Source organism: Scyliorhinus torazame, chromosome 3 (assembly GCF_047496885.1).
Source record: "Scyliorhinus torazame isolate Kashiwa2021f chromosome 3, sScyTor2.1, whole genome shotgun sequence".
In the NCBI taxonomy this organism is placed as follows: domain Eukaryota; kingdom Metazoa; phylum Chordata; class Chondrichthyes; order Carcharhiniformes; family Scyliorhinidae; genus Scyliorhinus; species Scyliorhinus torazame.
The window spans coordinates 140,303,569-140,321,670 of NC_092709.1; the positions used below are offsets into that span (position 1 = coordinate 140,303,569).

At 52.6% G+C, this 18,102-nt stretch overlaps 1 protein-coding gene across 8 annotated transcripts in view; it reads right to left on the minus strand.

Moving 5' to 3' along the window:
- Positions 1-18,102, minus strand: part of LOC140408705 (transmembrane protein 144-like) — a 164,526-nt gene that overhangs the window by 53,923 nt on the left and 92,501 nt on the right. For all 8 annotated transcript variants that reach the window (XM_072496287.1, XM_072496286.1, XM_072496292.1 and 5 more), the window contains one exon: positions 17,165-17,261. In XM_072496287.1, the coding sequence (XP_072352388.1) occupies positions 17,165-17,261 (97 nt within the window). The remainder of the gene's footprint in view (positions 1-17,164; positions 17,262-18,102) is intronic.

Here is an 18,102-nt window from a genome sequence, read left to right on the forward strand (position 1 = left end):
TGGGTCTAACCAATGGTCATCAGCCTCTCAGGTACCGCAATACCTGGTACTAACACATTCACTCCCTGTTAAAAAAGAGTCCGTCAGGGGTGGTGGCCAGCGGTAACAGTCGCATGGTGTGACCAGGTATGGAGGTACCGTGCTGTCGAGGATATGTACAAAGTTCACGGTTAAAGTCACAGCGAAGCAATCAGACGATCGGGTGGCCTGGTCGTCCTTCTGGAGCGTCTGGGCTTCGGTGGTGATTCTGGTGGGTGTCCCGGTGGTTGCGACTCCGGGAGCGTGGTTTTGTCCTCCCCGGCAGCTTTGTCATCCCTAGGCGGCGCTGTTGGGGCAAAAGGTTGACACGGGGGGGGCGCCTGTAGGAGGCGTCGGTGGGTGGGATGGCCTAGGCAGGAGTGGCGGGAGGACCGACACCCCAGTGAGGTGCTGCAGGGGGGGGGGGGGGGGGTGCAATTGTTCAGGTGCGCTTGGGGTTTCGGCGGGCGCCAGGTCCCGAAGGGAGACTGTATCTTGCCGGCCGTCAGGGAACGCCACATAGGCGTACTGGGGGTTAGCATGCAGCAGGTGGACCTTCTCGACCAACGGGTCCCGTACGTGCTTCCGAAGCAGGATGGGTCCGGGTGTCGCTAGCCAGGTTGGGAGCGAGGTCCCGGAGGAGGACTTCCTGGGGAAAACAAAGAGATGTTCATGAGGTGTCTGATTTATGTTTATACAGAGCAGCGACCGGATGGTGTGGAGGGCCATCGGGAGGACTTCTTTCCAGCGGGAGACTGGGAGATCCCTGGACCGTAGGGCCAGTAGAACAGTCTTCCAGACCTTTCCGTTCTCCCTCTCTATCTGCCCGTTTCCCCGGTGGGTGTAACTGGTCATCCTGCTCGAGGCGATGCCCTTGCTGAGCAGGAATTGACGCAGTTCGTCGCTCATAAATGAGGACCCCCTATCACTGTGTATGTAAGCAGGTAACCCGAACAGTGTAAAGATACCCTGGAGGGCCTTGATGACGGTGGTTATGGTCATGTCTGGGCAGGGGATGGCGAAAGGGAACCGGGAGTACTCGTCAATCACGTTCAGGAAATACGCTGTATTATGTTGCAGTCGGTGGAGGGGAGGGGACCTTTGAAATCCATGCTGAGGTGTTCAAAGGGACGGGAAGCCTTTAGCAGGTGCGCCCTCTCTGGCCGGTAGAAGTGCGGTTTGCGCAGATTTGGCAATCCCAGGTGACTGACCTGACCTCCTCGATGGAGTAGGGCAGGTTGCGGGTCTTGACAAAATGGAAAAAGCGAGTGACCCCCGGGTGGCAGAGGTCCTCGTGGAGGGATCGGAGGCGGTCCACTTGTGCAGTGGCACAAGTGCCGTGGGACAGGGCATCAGGAAGCTCGTTGAGCTTCCCCGGATGGTACAAGATCTCGTAGTTGAAGGTGGAGAGTTCTATCCTCCACCGCAAGATCTTGTCGTTTTTAATCTTGCCCCGCTGTGCATTATCGAACATGAAGGCAACCGACCGTTGGTCCGTGAGGAGAGTGAATTTCCTGCCGGCCAGGTAATGCCTCCAGTGTCTCACAGCTTCTACTATGGCCTGGGCGAATTTCGGAAGCATGGAGGGTACGGGAGAAGGCCACGGGCCTGCCCGTTTGGTTGAGTGTGGCCGCCAGAGCTACGTTGGACGCATCGCTCTCGACCTGGAAGGGGAGGGACTCGTCGATGGCGCGCATCATGGCCTTTGCAATGTCTGCTTTGATGCGGCTGAAGGCCTGGCGGGCCTCCATCGACAGGGGGAAGGTTGTGGACTGGCTTAGGGGTCGGGCTTTGTCTGCGTAATTGGGGACCCACTGTGCATAATAGCTGAAGAACCCGAGGCAGTGCTTCAGGGCCTTGGGGCTGTGAGGGAGGGGGAACTCCATAAGGGGGCGCATGCGCTCAGGGTCGGGGCCTATAACTCCACTTTGCGCTACGTAGCCTAGAATGGCTAGACGGTCGGTGCTAAACACGCATTTATCCTTATTGTATGTCAGATTAAGGATTTTCGCGGTCTGGAGAAATTTGCGGAGGTTGGTGTTGTGGTCCTGCTGGTCATGGCCGCAGATGGTGACGTTATCCAGATACGGGAACGTTGCGCGTAAGCCGTACCGGTCAACCATTCGGTCCCTCTCTCTGGAAGACCGAGACCCCATTAGTGACACCAAAGGGAACCCTTAAAAATTGATAGAGCCGCCCATCTGCTTCGAAGGCCGTGTACTTGCGGTAACTATTACGGAGGGGTAGCTGTTGGTAGGCAGACTTGAGATCCACCGTGGAGAAGACCTTGTATTGTGCGATCCTGTTTACCAGGTCGGCTATACGGGAGAGAGGGTACGCGCCCAGCTGCGTAAACCTGCTGATTGTCTGACTGTAGTCAATGACCATCCCATGTTTCTCCCCGGACTTTACCACCACTACTTGAGCTCTCCAGGGACTGTTGCTCGCTTCGATGACCCCTTCCCCCAGCAGCCTTTGGACCTCTGACCTGATGAAGGCCCGGTCCTGGGCGCTGCACCGCCTGCTCCTCGTGGCGACGGGTTTGCAATCCGGGGTGAAGTTCGCAAACAGGGAAGGCGGGTCGACCTTAAGGTCGCAAGGCCGCAGACAGTTAAGGTGAGATATAGGGCCGCCGAATTTAAAGGTCAGGCTTTGCAAATGGCATTGGAGGTCCAGTTCCAGGAGGGTAGCCGCGCAGAGGTGCGGCAGGACATACAGGCGGAAATTGTCGAATTTCCTGCCTTGGACAGTGCGGTTCCTAGGCAGAACCCCTTTATCTCCATCGAGTGTGACCCGGAGGCCAGGGAGCCAGGGAGATCCTTTGATTTACAGGGTGGGTTACAAGTGAACAGCGCCTTATCGTGTCGGGGTGAACAAAGCTTTCCGTGCTCCCAGAGTCAATCAGGCAGGACATCTCGTGGCCGTTAATGAAGACCGTCGTTGTAGCTGTTGCAAGTGTCCGGGGTCGACTTTGGTCCAGCGTCACGAGGCCAGATGCAGCAATTGCGAGTTCTGATCGGGCAGCTTGTAGTCGGCCGTGCTGGGGGCCTGGGGCCCCATCCAAGATGGCGTCACTCATGGGCCACACATGGAGTCCGGGGACGAACAAGATGGTGGCGGTGATGGACAAAATGGCGGCGTTCACCCATCCAGCGTGGTGTCCGGGGGGCAAGATGGCCGCGCTCGTGGGTCGCACGTGGCGCTCGGATAGGGGGGTGGCGGTGAGCGGTGGGCGGTGGCCAGTCGGGGCCTGAAGGGGGGGTTGCCGTGGTGGGCCATAGTCACTGGAGACTGCAGCCAATGCACGGGCCTGGCAGACCCCCACAAAGTGGCCCTTCTTGCCGCACCCTTTGCAGGTGATGGTGCGGGCCGGGCAGCACTGGCGGGGATGATTCGCCTGCCCGCAGAAGAGACAGCGGGGCCCGGCGGCGTTAGCGGGCCGTCTCGTAGCGCGGGGTCAGGGGGAAGGTCTGTGGGGCTGCCGCTGCGGGGTGCCACGCAGCCCAGGGGCAGCCGCGCGGTCGGGCGCATAGGACTGCGAGTTTCTGTATGCAACGTCCATGGACCCTGCCAGGGCCTCTCTAAGTCCGAGAGTGTCCCTTTCCAGGAGTCTTCGGCGGATATCAGGGGAGCTCATACCTGCTACAAAAGCATCCCTGATTAAAAGTTCCGTGTGCTCACTCCCCGAAACTCGCGGGCAGCCACAGTTTCGGCCCAGCACCAGTAGCGCCCGGTAGAAATCTTCCAATGATTCTTCGGGGCTTTGCCGTCTAGTCGCAAGCAGGTGACGAGCGTAGACCTGATTCACAGGGCGGATATAATGTCCTTCTAGCAGTTCGATCGCGGCATCATAGTTCTCCGCCTCCTCGATAAGGGTGTAGATCCCAGGGCTGACCCTTGAGCGCAGGAGATGCATTTTCTGTCCTTCTGTGGGGGTGCCTCCGGCCGTCTCGAGGTAGCCTTTAAAGCACGCCAGCCAGTGTTTAAAAATTGCAGCTGAGTTCTCCACGAGGGGGCTGAGTTGAAGGCACTCCGGTTTGATTCGGAGATCCATCCTTCCAGCTTAAGTCTAGTAGATTAAATTGATGCGCGATCAATTACACTCAAGATGAAGTGATTTCATAACTGAAGGCTTTAATCTACTAGAACCTTTTCCCCAGCAGCTTCGATACAGAAAGTGAAGGCTGCTGGGACGGCACCATCTCTTATACCCAGCCTTCAGGGCGGAGCTACGTAATACAGACAATGGTAGACTCCTGGGTCTAACCAATGGTCATCAGCCTCTCAGGTACCGCAATAGCTGGTACTATCACACAGTGTTCAGCAGACAGGCAGTGATCAGCGGACAGGCAGTGATCAGAAAGGCAGTGATCAGCAGACAGGCAGTGATCAGACAGGCAGTGATCAGCAGACAGGCAGTGATCAGCAGACAGGCAGTGATCAGACAGGCAGTTATCAGCAGACAGGCAGTGATCAGCAGACAGGCAGTGATCAGACAGGCAGTGATCAGCAGACAGGCAGTGATCAGACAGGCAGTGTTCAACAGACAGGCAGTGATCAGCCAGTCAGCCAGGCAGTGATCAGCAGACAGGCAGTGATCAGACAGACAGTAATCAGCAGACAGGCAGTGATCAGACAGGCAGTAATCAGCGGACAGGCAGTGTTCAGCAGACAGGCAGTAATCAGCGGACAGGCAGTGATCAGCAGACAGGCAGTGATCAGACAGGCAGTGATCAGCAGACAGGCAGTGATCAGCAGACAGGCAGTGATCAGCAGACAGGCAGTGATCAGACAAGCAGTGATCAGCACACAGGCAGTTATCAGCAGACAGGCAGTGATCAGTCAGGCAGTGATCAGCAGACAGGCAGTGATCAGACAGGCAGTGTTCAACAGACAGGCAGTGATCAGCCAGGCAGTGATCAGCAGACAGGCAGTGATCAGACAGGCAGTAATCAGCGGACAGGCAGTGTTCAGCAGACAGGCAGTAATCAGCGGACAGGCAGTGATTAGACAGGCAGTGATCAGCAGACAGGCAGTGATCAGACAGGCAGTGATCAGCAGACAGGCAGTAATCAGCAGACAGGCAGTGATCAGACAAGCAGTGATCAGCACACAGGCAGTGATCAGCAGACAGGCAGTGATCAGTCAGGCAGTGATCAGCAGACAGGCAGTGATCGGCAGGCAGTGATCAGACAGGCAGTAATCAACGGACAGGCAGTGATCAGACAGGCAGTGATCAGCAGACAGGCAGTGATCAGCAGGCAGGCAGTGATCAGCAGGCAGGCAGTGATCAGCAGACAGGCGGAAATCAGTAGACAGGCGGAGATCAGCAGACAGGCAGAGATCAGCAGACAGGCGGAGATCAGCAGACAGGCGGAGATCAGCAGACAGGCAGAGATCAGCAGACAGGCAGTGATCAGTAGGTGGTGATCAGCAGGCAGTGATCAGCAGGCAGGCAGTGATCAGCAGCCAGGCAGTGATCAGACAGGCAGTGATCAGACAGGCAGTGATCATTAGACAGGCAGTGATCAGCAGACAGGCAGTGATCATTAGACAGGCAGTGATGAGACAGGCAGTGATCAGACAGGCAGAGATCAGCAGGCTGGCTGTGATTAGCAGGCATGCAGTGATCAGCAGACACACAGTGATCAGCAGACACGCAGTGATCAGACAGGCAGTGATCAGCAGACAGGCAGTGATTAGCAGGCAGGCAGTGATCAGAAGGCAGTGATCAGCAGACAGGCAGTGATCAGCAGACAGGCAGTGATCAGACAGGCAGGCAGTGATCCGCAGACAGGCGGAGATCAGCAGACCGGCGGAGATCAGCAGACAGGCAGTGATCAGCAGACAGGCAGTGATCAGACAGGCAGTGATCATTAGACAGGCAGTGATCAGCAGACAGGCAGTGATCAGCAGACAGGCAGTGATCAGACAGGCAGTGATCAGACAGGCAGAGGTCAGCAGACAGGCAGTGATCAGCAGACAGGCAGTGATCAGCAGCCAGGCGTGGTCAGCAGGCTGGCTGTGATTAGCAGGCAGGCAGTGATCAGCAGACACGCAGTGATCAGCAGACACGCAGTGATCAGACAGGCAGTGATCAGCAGACAGGCAGTGATTAGCAGGCAGGCAGTGATCAGCAGGCAGTGATCAGCAGACAGACAGTGATCAGCAGACAGGCAGTGATCAGACAGGCAGTGATCAGACAGGCAGTGATCATCAGATTATTTGTGATCAGCAGACAGGCAGTGATCAGCAGACAGGCAGTGATCAGCAGACAGGCAGTGATCAGCAGGCAGGAGTGATCAGCAGGCTTGCAGTGATCTGCAGGCAGGAGTGATCAGCAGACTGGCAGTGATCAGACAGGCAGTGATCAGACAGGCAGTGATCAGCAGACAGGCAGTGATCAGCAGGCAGGCAGTGATCTGCAGACAGGCAGTGGTCAGCAGACAGGCAGTGATTAGCAGGCAGTGCTCAGCAGACAGGCAGTGATCAGACAGGCAGTGATCAGCAGACAGGCAGTGATCATCAGAAAGGCAGTGATCAGCAGACAGGCAGTGATCAGCAGACAGACAGTGATCAGCAGACAGGCAGTGATCAGCAGGCAGGAGTGATCAGCAGTCATGCAGTGATCAGCAGTCATGCAGTGATCAGACAGGCAGAGATCAGCAGACAGGCAGTGATCATCAGACAGGCAGTGATCAGCAGACAGGCAGTGATCAGCAGACAGACAGTGATCAGCAGTCATGCAGTGATCAGACAGGCAGAGATCAGCAGACAGGCAGTGATCAGCAGACAGGCAGTGATCTGCATGCAGGAGTGATCAGCAGGCTGGCAGTGATCAGCAGACAGGCAGTGATCAGCAGACAGGCAGTGGTCAGCAGGTGGTAATCAGCAGGACGTGATCAGCAGACAGGCAGTGATCTGCAGGCAGTGATCAGCAGACAGGCAGTGAACTGCAGGCAGTGATCAGACAGGCAGTGATCAGCAGGCAGTGATCAGCAGACAGGCAGGGATCAGCAGGCAGGCAGTGATCAGACAGGCAGTGATCAGCAGACAGGCAGTGATCAGCAGGCAGTGATCAGCAGACAGGCAGTGATCAGCAGACAGGCAGTGATCATACAGGCAGTGATCACAGACAGGCAGTGATCAGACAGGCAGAGATCAGCAGACAGGAGCAGATCAGTAGACAGGCAGTGATCATCAGACAGGCAGTGATCAGCAGACAGGCAGTGATTAGCAGGCAGGCAGTGATCAGAAGGCAGTGATCAGCAGACAGGCAGTGATCAGCAGACAGGCAGTGATCAGACAGGCAGGCAGTGATCAGCAGACAGGCGGAGATCAGCAGACCGGCGGAGATCAGCAGACAGGCAGAGATCAGCAGACAGGCAGAGATCAGCAGACATGCAGAGATCAGCAGACAGGCAGTGATCAGTAGGTGGTGATCAGCAGGCAGTGATCAGCAGACAGGCAGTGATCAGCACACAGGCAGTGATCAGACAGGCAATGATCAGCAGACAGGCAGTGATCAGCAGACAGGCAGTGATCAGCAGACAGGCAGTGATCAGCAGACAGGCAGTGATCAGCAGGCAGGCGGAGATCAGCAGACAGGCAGAGATCAGCAGACAGGCAGAGATCAGCAGACAGGCAGTGATCAGACAGGCAGTGATCAGCAGACAGGCAGTGATCAGCAGACAGGCAGTGATCAGACAGGCAGTGATCAGACAGGCAGAGGTCAGCAGACAGGCAGTGATCAGCAGACAGGCAGTGATCAGCAGCCAGGCGTGGTCAGCAGGCTGGCTGTGATTAGCAGGCAGGCAGTGATCAGCAGACACGCAGTGATCAGCAGACACGCAGTGATCAGACAGGCAGTGATCAGCAGACAGGCAGTGATTAGCAGGCAGGCAGTGATCAGCAGGCAGTGATCAGCAGACAGGCAGTGATCAGCAGACAGGCAGTGATCAGACAGGCAGTGATCAGACAGGCAGTGATCATCAGATTATCAGTGATCAGCAGACAGGCAGTGATCAGCAGACAGGCAGTGATCAGCAGGCAGGAGTGATCAGCAGGCTTGCAGTGATCTGCAGGCAGGAGTGATCAGCAGACTGGCAGTGATCAGACAGGCAGTGATCAGACAGGCAGTGATCAGCAGACAGGCAGTGATCATCAGAAAGGCAGTGATCAGCAGACAGGCAGTGATCAGCAGACAGACAGTGATCAGCAGACAGGCAGTGATCAGCAGGCAGGAGTGATCAGCAGTCATGCAGTGATCAGCAGTCATGCAGTGATCAGACAGGCAGAGATCAGCAGACAGACAGTGATCATCAGACAGGCAGTGATCAGCAGACAGGCAGTGATCAGCAGACAGACAGTGATCAGCAGACAGGCAGTGATCAGCAGGCAGGAGTGATCAGCAGTCATGCAGTGATCAGCAGTCATGCAGTGATCAGACAGGCGGAGATCAGCAGACAGGCAGAGATCAGCAGACAGGCGGAGATCAGCAGACAGGCGGAGATCAGCAGACAGGCAGAGATCAGCAGACAGGCAGTGATCAGTAGGTGGTGATCAGCAGGCAGTGATCAGCAGGCAGGCAGTGATCAGCAGCCAGGCAGTGATCAGACAGGCAGTGATCAGACAGGCAGTGATCATTAGACAGGCAGTGATCAGCAGACAGGCAGTGATCATTAGACAGGCAGTGATGAGACAGGCAGTGATCAGACAGGCAGAGATCAGCAGGCTGGCTGTGATTAGCAGGCATGCAGTGATCAGCAGACACACAGTGATCAGCAGACACGCAGTGATCAGACAGGCAGTGATCAGCAGACAGGCAGTGATTAGCAGGCAGGCAGTGATCAGAAGGCAGTGATCAGCAGACAGGCAGTGATCAGCAGACAGGCAGTGATCAGACAGGCAGGCAGTGATCCGCAGACAGGCGGAGATCAGCAGACCGGCGGAGATCAGCAGACAGGCAGTGATCAGCAGACAAGCAGTGATCAGACAGGCAGTGATCATTAGACAGGCAGTGATCAGCAGACAGGCAGTGATCAGCAGACAGGCAGTGATCAGACAGGCAGTGATCAGACAGGCAGAGGTCAGCAGACAGGCAGTGATCAGCAGACAGGCAGTGATCAGCAGCCAGGCGTGGTCAGCAGGCTGGCTGTGATTAGCAGGCAGGCAGTGATCAGCAGACACGCAGTGATCAGCAGACACGCAGTGATCAGACAGGCAGTGATCAGCAGACAGGCAGTGATTAGCAGGCAGGCAGTGATCAGCAGGCAGTGATCAGCAGACAGACAGTGATCAGCAGACAGGCAGTGATCAGACAGGCAGTGATCAGACAGGCAGTGATCATCAGATTATTTGTGATCAGCAGACAGGCAGTGATCAGCAGACAGGCAGTGATCAGCAGACAGGCAGTGATCAGCAGGCAGGAGTGATCAGCAGGCTTGCAGTGATCTGCAGGCAGGAGTGATCAGCAGACTGGCAGTGATCAGACAGGCAGTGATCAGACAGGCAGTGATCAGCAGACAGGCAGTGATCAGCAGGCAGGCAGTGATCTGCAGACAGGCAGTGGTCAGCAGACAGGCAGTGATTAGCAGGCAGTGCTCAGCAGACAGGCAGTGATCAGACAGGCAGTGATCAGCAGACAGGCAGTGATCATCAGAAAGGCAGTGATCAGCAGACAGGCAGTGATCAGCAGACAGACAGTGATCAGCAGACAGGCAGTGATCAGCAGGCAGGAGTGATCAGCAGTCATGCAGTGATCAGCAGTCATGCAGTGATCAGACAGGCAGAGATCAGCAGACAGGCAGTGATCATCAGACAGGCAGTGATCAGCAGACAGGCAGTGATCAGCAGACAGACAGTGATCAGCAGTCATGCAGTGATCAGACAGGCAGAGATCAGCAGACAGGCAGTGATCAGCAGACAGGCAGTGATCTGCATGCAGGAGTGATCAGCAGGCTGGCAGTGATCAGCAGACAGGCAGTGATCAGCAGACAGGCAGTGGTCAGCAGGTGGTAATCAGCAGGACGTGATCAGCAGACAGGCAGTGATCTGCAGGCAGTGATCAGCAGACAGGCAGTGAACTGCAGGCAGTGATCAGACAGGCAGTGATCAGCAGGCAGTGATCAGCAGACAGGCAGGGATCAGCAGGCAGGCAGTGATCAGACAGGCAGTGATCAGCAGACAGGCAGTGATCAGCAGGCAGTGATCAGCAGACAGGCAGTGATCAGCAGACAGGCAGTGATCATACAGGCAGTGATCACAGACAGGCAGTGATCAGACAGGCAGAGATCAGCAGACAGGAGCAGATCAGTAGACAGGCAGTGATCATCAGACAGGCAGTGATCAGCAGACAGGCAGTGATTAGCAGGCAGGCAGTGATCAGAAGGCAGTGATCAGCAGACAGGCAGTGATCAGCAGACAGGCAGTGATCAGACAGGCAGGCAGTGATCAGCAGACAGGCGGAGATCAGCAGACCGGCGGAGATCAGCAGACAGGCAGAGATCAGCAGACAGGCAGAGATCAGCAGACATGCAGAGATCAGCAGACAGGCAGTGATCAGTAGGTGGTGATCAGCAGGCAGTGATCAGCAGACAGGCAGTGATCAGCACACAGGCAGTGATCAGACAGGCAATGATCAGCAGACAGGCAGTGATCAGCAGACAGGCAGTGATCAGCAGACAGGCAGTGATCAGCAGACAGGCAGTGATCAGCAGGCAGGCGGAGATCAGCAGACAGGCAGAGATCAGCAGACAGGCAGAGATCAGCAGACAGGCAGTGATCAGACAGGCAGTGATCAGCAGACAGGCAGTGATCAGCAGACAGGCAGTGATCAGACAGGCAGTGATCAGACAGGCAGAGGTCAGCAGACAGGCAGTGATCAGCAGACAGGCAGTGATCAGCAGCCAGGCGTGGTCAGCAGGCTGGCTGTGATTAGCAGGCAGGCAGTGATCAGCAGACACGCAGTGATCAGCAGACACGCAGTGATCAGACAGGCAGTGATCAGCAGACAGGCAGTGATTAGCAGGCAGGCAGTGATCAGCAGGCAGTGATCAGCAGACAGGCAGTGATCAGCAGACAGGCAGTGATCAGACAGGCAGTGATCAGACAGGCAGTGATCATCAGATTATCAGTGATCAGCAGACAGGCAGTGATCAGCAGACAGGCAGTGATCAGCAGGCAGGAGTGATCAGCAGGCTTGCAGTGATCTGCAGGCAGGAGTGATCAGCAGACTGGCAGTGATCAGACAGGCAGTGATCAGACAGGCAGTGATCAGCAGACAGGCAGTGATCATCAGAAAGGCAGTGATCAGCAGACAGGCAGTGATCAGCAGACAGACAGTGATCAGCAGACAGGCAGTGATCAGCAGGCAGGAGTGATCAGCAGTCATGCAGTGATCAGCAGTCATGCAGTGATCAGACAGGCAGAGATCAGCAGACAGACAGTGATCATCAGACAGGCAGTGATCAGCAGACAGGCAGTGATCAGCAGACAGACAGTGATCAGCAGACAGGCAGTGATCAGCAGGCAGGAGTGATCAGCAGTCATGCAGTGATCAGCAGTCATGCAGTGATCAGACAGGCAGAGATCAGCAGACAGACAGTGATCATCAGACAGGCAGTGATCAGCAGACAGACAGTGATCAGCAGTCATGCAGTGATCAGACAGGCAGAGATCAGCAGACAGGCAGTGATCAGCAGACAGGCAGTGATCTGCATGCAGGAGTGATCAGCAGGCTGGCAGTGATCAGCAGACAGGCAGTGATCAGCAGACAGGCAGTGGTCAGCAGGTGGTAATCTGCAGGACGTGATCAGCAGACAGGCAGTGATCTGAAGGCAGTGATCAGCAGACAGGCAGTGAACTGCAGGCAGTGATCAGACAGGCAGTGATCAGCAGACAGGCAGTGATCAGCAGGCAGTGATCAGCAGACAGGCAGGGATCAGCAGGCAGGCAGTGATCAGCAGACAGGCAGTGATCAGCAGACAGGCAGTGATCATACAGGCAGTGATCAGCAGACAGGCAGTGATCAGACAGGCAGAGATCAGCAGACAGGCGCAGATCAGTAGACAGGCAGTGATCATCAGACAGGCAGTGATCAGCAGACAGGCAGTGAACAACAGGCAGGCAGAGATCAGCAGACAGGCACTGCTCAGCAGACAGGCAGTGATCATGCAGGCACTGATCAACAGGCAGGCAGAGATCAACAGACAGGCAGTGATCAGCAGACATGCAGTGATTAGCAGACAGGCAGTGATCAACAGGTGGGTGAAAATCAGGGGGGTTTCTAAGTGCTTCTTTTGAGTTAGGAGAGCCGTACCCAGCAAGCCAATTATCAACACAGGTGACTCCTGGGCAGAGGATTGATAATTCTTTGACAAAAAAGCCAAGAAGACTTGAAGTGTTAGCTCTTTTCTCACCACCGATGCTGTCGGATGCTGAGTTGGTCCAGCATTTTCTCTGTTTGTTTTGCATTCCAGTAAATGCAGTAATTTGCTTTTATATTGATAACTCCAGTTGTGAATTGTAAATTGGTATAAATTGGTCTGTGCAAAGCGAGCAGTCACTGGATGTCCCTCAAAATATGACCGTCTTGTGTTATGAGACATATTTAATTATTTGATTAGCAGATATCAGCCTAATATTTGTTGCTGGTAATGGAGATGATTCGCCCCAATGTACTATAATGTCAGGTCAAAAAGCAAATTACTGCGGATGCTGGCAATCTGACAGAAAAACAAGAAGTTCTGGAAATCCTCAGCAGGTCGGGCAGCATCTGTAGAGAGAGAACCAGAGTTATGGGCGTGATTCAGCCACCGCATTGTGCCTGGTGCAGAGCCGGGTGCAACGAGTGAATCCCAGGAGAACCCCAATTTGGGTTTTGTGACTGGAGTCGGGCCGTTGACAAGTCAACCGACTCACTATGCACGGTGCGATATGGACTGCGCCCTCGCCGGGCGTGATCCAGATAATGATATTTAAGTGAGCCATCAGGCTTATTTAAATATCCCGACACTGCATTCACCTGGCGTCCAGGTGTCAATGACTGCATAGCAAGGCCTCAACCGGGTGCCGATTAGTACAAATTTCCACAAACGTGGACTAGGCATGATGGCAGCTTGGAGGATCTCAGAAGCAATTGGAGTTCCTTGGGTGATCAGGGACAGGGTGGGGTTGTACCATGGTACTTCCCCTGGCACCTGAGTACCCTGGCAGTGCCATCCTGCCAGTGCCAGGGTGCCTAGTGACAGTGCCAGGAGCACTTCCCAGGTAACTAACTGACAGTGCCAGGGTACCCAAGTGCCAGGTTTGCACTGCCAAGCGTGGGGCCTGTGGGGGCCAGGCCTTTGAAAGGGATGGCGAAGGTGGTATGAGGGGGGGGTGAAGTGGGGATATGATGGGGCCTAATAAAGGTTGGGGGGAGAAGGGGGTCCTGAAAGAGGGGCCCGAAAGAGGGGACGGTTGGGCCTGAAAAGGGGGGGGCACCTCAGCGATCCCATAGCACGGTGTTCTCACTTGGAAGGAGTGGGGGTAATGCCCATGTCTGCGGGAGGTGTCAATGCCCATGGTGGGAGGTGTGGGGGACCTTCAGGTTCACTTAGAGATTGAGGCATGCTTTCAAAATGGTGCACGGTTTCTGAGGAGCCAGTGCCACCGGCACATTCAGCTCCCCACTGCTGGAAACATTTTGAGGTGTGGGCTGGACCAGGGAGAAACTCTCCAAGGCCCCAAGAAAATGACAAAGGGTTGGATTCTTCCACTCCGTCCACCACAAGATCGCCATGGGTGCGACATGGACCGTGTAAATGTCCATTGACATCGGATGGGAATTTCCGGTTGCCAGGCAGGTGCGGCCGGAGAATTCCACCCTAAGTGTGGGTGAATCCAGGTCTGGAACTCACCCAAAAACCCAGCAGGAAACGCGCCGCCAAACCCGCCCAAAATGACACCTTAGAAATTTTTGGGATGAATTGTGCCCAATATTTCAGGTCGTGAACTTCCATCAGAACTGGGGAATTTTAGAAATGAAGTAGTTTTTGAAAAAGGAGTGGATGGGACAAAGATAAAAGGTCTGAAGGGTGATTAAATGACAGAAGACTTTATCTTACAGGAATGGAAATGGGGCAGGAATAGGAACAAAACATGGAACATAGAACATTACAGCGCAGTATAGGCCCTTCGGCCCTCGATGTTGCGCTGACCTGTGAAACCCAATCTAAAGCCCATCTACACTATTCCCTTATCGTCCATATGTTTATCCAATGACCATTTAAATGCCCTTAGTGTCCACTACTGTTGCAGGCGGGGCATTCCACGCCCTTACAACTCTCTGAGTAAAGAACCTACCTCTGACATCTGTCCTATATCTATCTCCCCTCAATTTAAAGCTATGTCCCCTTGTGCTAGCCATCAGCATCCGAGGAAAAAGGCTCTCACTGTCCATCCTATCTAATCCTCTGATCATCTTGTATGCCTCAATTAAGCCACCTCTTAACCTTCTTCTCTCTAACGAAAACAGCCTTAAGTCCCTCAGCCTTTCCTCATAAGATCTTCCCTCCATACCAGGCAACATCCTGGTAAATCTCCTCTGCACCCTTTCCAATGCTTCCACATCCTTCCTATAATGCGGCGACCAGAACTGCACGCAATACTCCAAATACGGCCGCACCAGAGTTTTGTACAGCTGCAATATGACCTCATGGCTCCGAAACTCAATCCCTCTACCAATAAAAGCTAACACACCGTGCGCCTTCTTAACAACCCTCTCAACCTGGGTGGGAACTTTCAGGGATCTATGTACATGGACACCGAGATCTCTCTGCTCATCCACACTACCAAGAATCTTACCATTAGCCCAGTAGTCTGTATTCCTATTACTCCTTCCAAAATGAATCACCTCACACTTTTCTGCATTAAACTCCATTTGCCACCTCTCAGCCCAGCTCTGCAGCTTATCTATGTCCCTCTGTAACCTGCAACATCCTTCCGCACTGTCCACAACTCCACCGACTTTACTGTCATCTGCAAATTTACTCACCCATCCTTCTACACCCTCCTCCAGGTAATTTATAAAAATGACAAACAGCAGTGGCCCCAAAACAGATCCTTGTAACTGAACTCCAGGCTGAACATTTCCCATCAACCACCACCCTCTGTCTTCTTACAGCTAGCCAGTTTCTGATCCAAACTGCTAAATCACCATGAATCCCATGCCTCTGTATTTTCTGCAATAGCCTACCGTGGTGAACCTTATCAAACGCTTTAGTGAAATCCATATACACCACATCAACTGCTTTACCCTCGTCCACCTGTTTGGTCACCTTCTCAAAGAACTCAATAAGGTTTGTGAGGCACGACCTACCCTTCACAAAATCGTGTTGACTATGTCTAATCAAATTATTCCTTTCTGGATGATTATAAATCCTATCTCTTATAAACCTTTCCAAGACTTTCCACAACAGAAGTAAGGCTCACTGGTCTATAGTTACCGGGGTTGTCTCTACTCCCCTTCTTGAACAAGGGGACAACATTTGCTATCCTCCAGTCTTCTGGCACTAGTCCTGTAGACAATGACGACATAAAGATCAAAGCCAAAGGCTCAGCAATCTCCTCCCTAGCTTCCCAGAGAATCCTAGGATAAATCCCATCTGGCCCAGGGGACTTATCTATTTTCACACTTTCCAGAATTGCTAACACCTCCTCCTTATGAACCTCAAGCCCATCTAGTCTAGTAGCCTGTATCTCAGTATTCTCCTCGACAACATTGTCTTTTTCCTGTGTGAATACTGACAAAAAATATTCATTTAGCACTTCTCCTATCTCCTCGGACTCCACGCACAACTTCCCACTACTGTCCTTGACTGGCCCTACTCTTACCTTAGTCATTCTTTTATTCCTGATATACCTATAGAAAGCTTTAGGGTTATCCTTGATCCTACCTGCCAAAGACTTCTCATGTCCCCTCCTGGCTCTTCTTAGCTCTCTCTTTAGGTCCTTCCGAGCTAACTTGTAACTCTCGAGCACCCTAACTGAACCTTCACGTTTCATCTTTATATAAGCCTCCTTCTTCATCTTGACAAGTGATTCAGCTACTTTAGTAAACCACGGTTCCCTCACTCGACCACTTCCTCCCTGCCTGACAGGTACATACTTACCAAGGACACACAGTAGCTGTTCCTTGAACAAGCTCCACATTTCAATTGTGCCCATCCCCCGCAGTTTCTTTCCCCATCCTAAGTCTTGCCTCATCGCATCATAATTGCCTTTCCCCCAGCTATAACTCTTGCCCCGCAGTAGATACCTATCCCTTTCCATCGCTAAAGTAAACGTAACCGAATTGTGGTCACTATCACCAAAGTGCTCACCTACCTCCAAATCTAACACCTGGCCTGGTTCATTACCCAGTACCAAATCCAATGTGGCCTCGCCTCTTGTTGGCCTATCTACATACTGTGTCAGGAAACCCTCCTGCACACATTGGACAAAAACTGACCCATCTAAATTACTTGAACTATAGCATTTCCAGTCAATATTTGGAGAGTTAAAGTCCCCCATAACAACTACCCTGTTGCTTTCGCTCCTATCCAGAATCATTTTTGCAATCCTTTCCTCTACATCTCTGGAACTTTTCGGAGGCCTATAGAAAACCCCTAACATGGTGACCTCTCCTTTCCTGTTTCTAACCTCAGCCCATACTACCTCAGTAGACGAGTCCTCATCAAATGTCCTTTCTGCCACCGTAATGCTGTCCTTGACTAACAATGCCACACCTCCCCCTCTTTTACCACCTTCCCTGATCTAAACCCCGGAACCTGCAACAACCATCCCTGTCCCTGCTCTATCCATGTCTCCGAAATGGGTGGGGGGGGGACCCGAGCTTAGAGTCTGAAATCGGTGAACTCAAAGTTAAGTCCGAAAGGCTGTAAAGTGCTTATTTGAAAAATGAGGTGCTGCTCATCGAGCTTCGGGTCCACTTCGCGATTTGGAATCAGCACTGGAAGGCACCAGAACAGCATTATCCTGTTATATCTGCCTGCACTGCTTCCTGAAGAAATTCTGGGGCTTTTTATTTCATAACTTCTTTTGTTTTGCATTCAAAAATTAATCTGACAAGCTGCTCACTCATACTTTTGTCCATTTGCCAAACCTGTAAGGCTTCCATTTCCTTGTCCTGTATTAAGGGCGATTTTTCTTCTGCCGTTGGTTCTTTACTCTCAGTTTTCACAAAAATAAGAATTCCAGCACTGAAATGAGATAGAATAAGTGGATTGAAACCTGCTATTATTTGCTCCTGCAAAGACTTTGGCCTGGATTTTGCAGTAAGAATTATGGTGAGGCTAATGCTGTTATTAAAGATTGAAAGTGACAGCGGGTTCTGATAACTGCACATGTGCAGTTAAATACAGAAATCGGGAGGTTGCTGTCCTAGTTGCCACACTGCCCCACAAGCTTCGCTACATCAGTATCTCGCTGGTAGATTTTGTATTCAAATAAATGGAAATACCTGAAGTTGTGGTACTTGCCCACTAAAGATACAAAAAACGTTAAGGCTGGTTCATTCCAATGTGGGTGAATTGTTAGTGGTGTGATAAGTCAAGGATAAACAACTTCTCTGGCCTTGAAAATTAATGTTTACAATTGTGGACTCTCATTCATTCACATTTCAATTATTATTTATTTTTGTATCTTTTATCTCACTCTCTTGCCTTCCCTCCTTTCTTTCCTTCCCTCTATTTTACTTTCTGTACACAATTTGATTTTGCATTAACTATCTAAAATGTACACTTCCCAGTTCAGATTCTGAGTGGTGCAGGATTCATCAATTCAATTGGTTAATGAGATGGTTGATTTTCTCTGTTCACACAGTCCAGATCCATCATTGAGCGATGTTGCACCAAAGTGGATTTCTAATCACGGTGGGTTTCAGTGCAAGAATCCATAAAGGGTCTCTGGACATGTAATGAATAGCTAGGGCAGGTTGCTCATTGCTGACTGCAAAATCCAGGCCGTTCTCCCTCATTGAATGTAGCAAACATACATTATCAATTCCAAGGCATGACTTACTTTGATAATGTCATTTTTAAT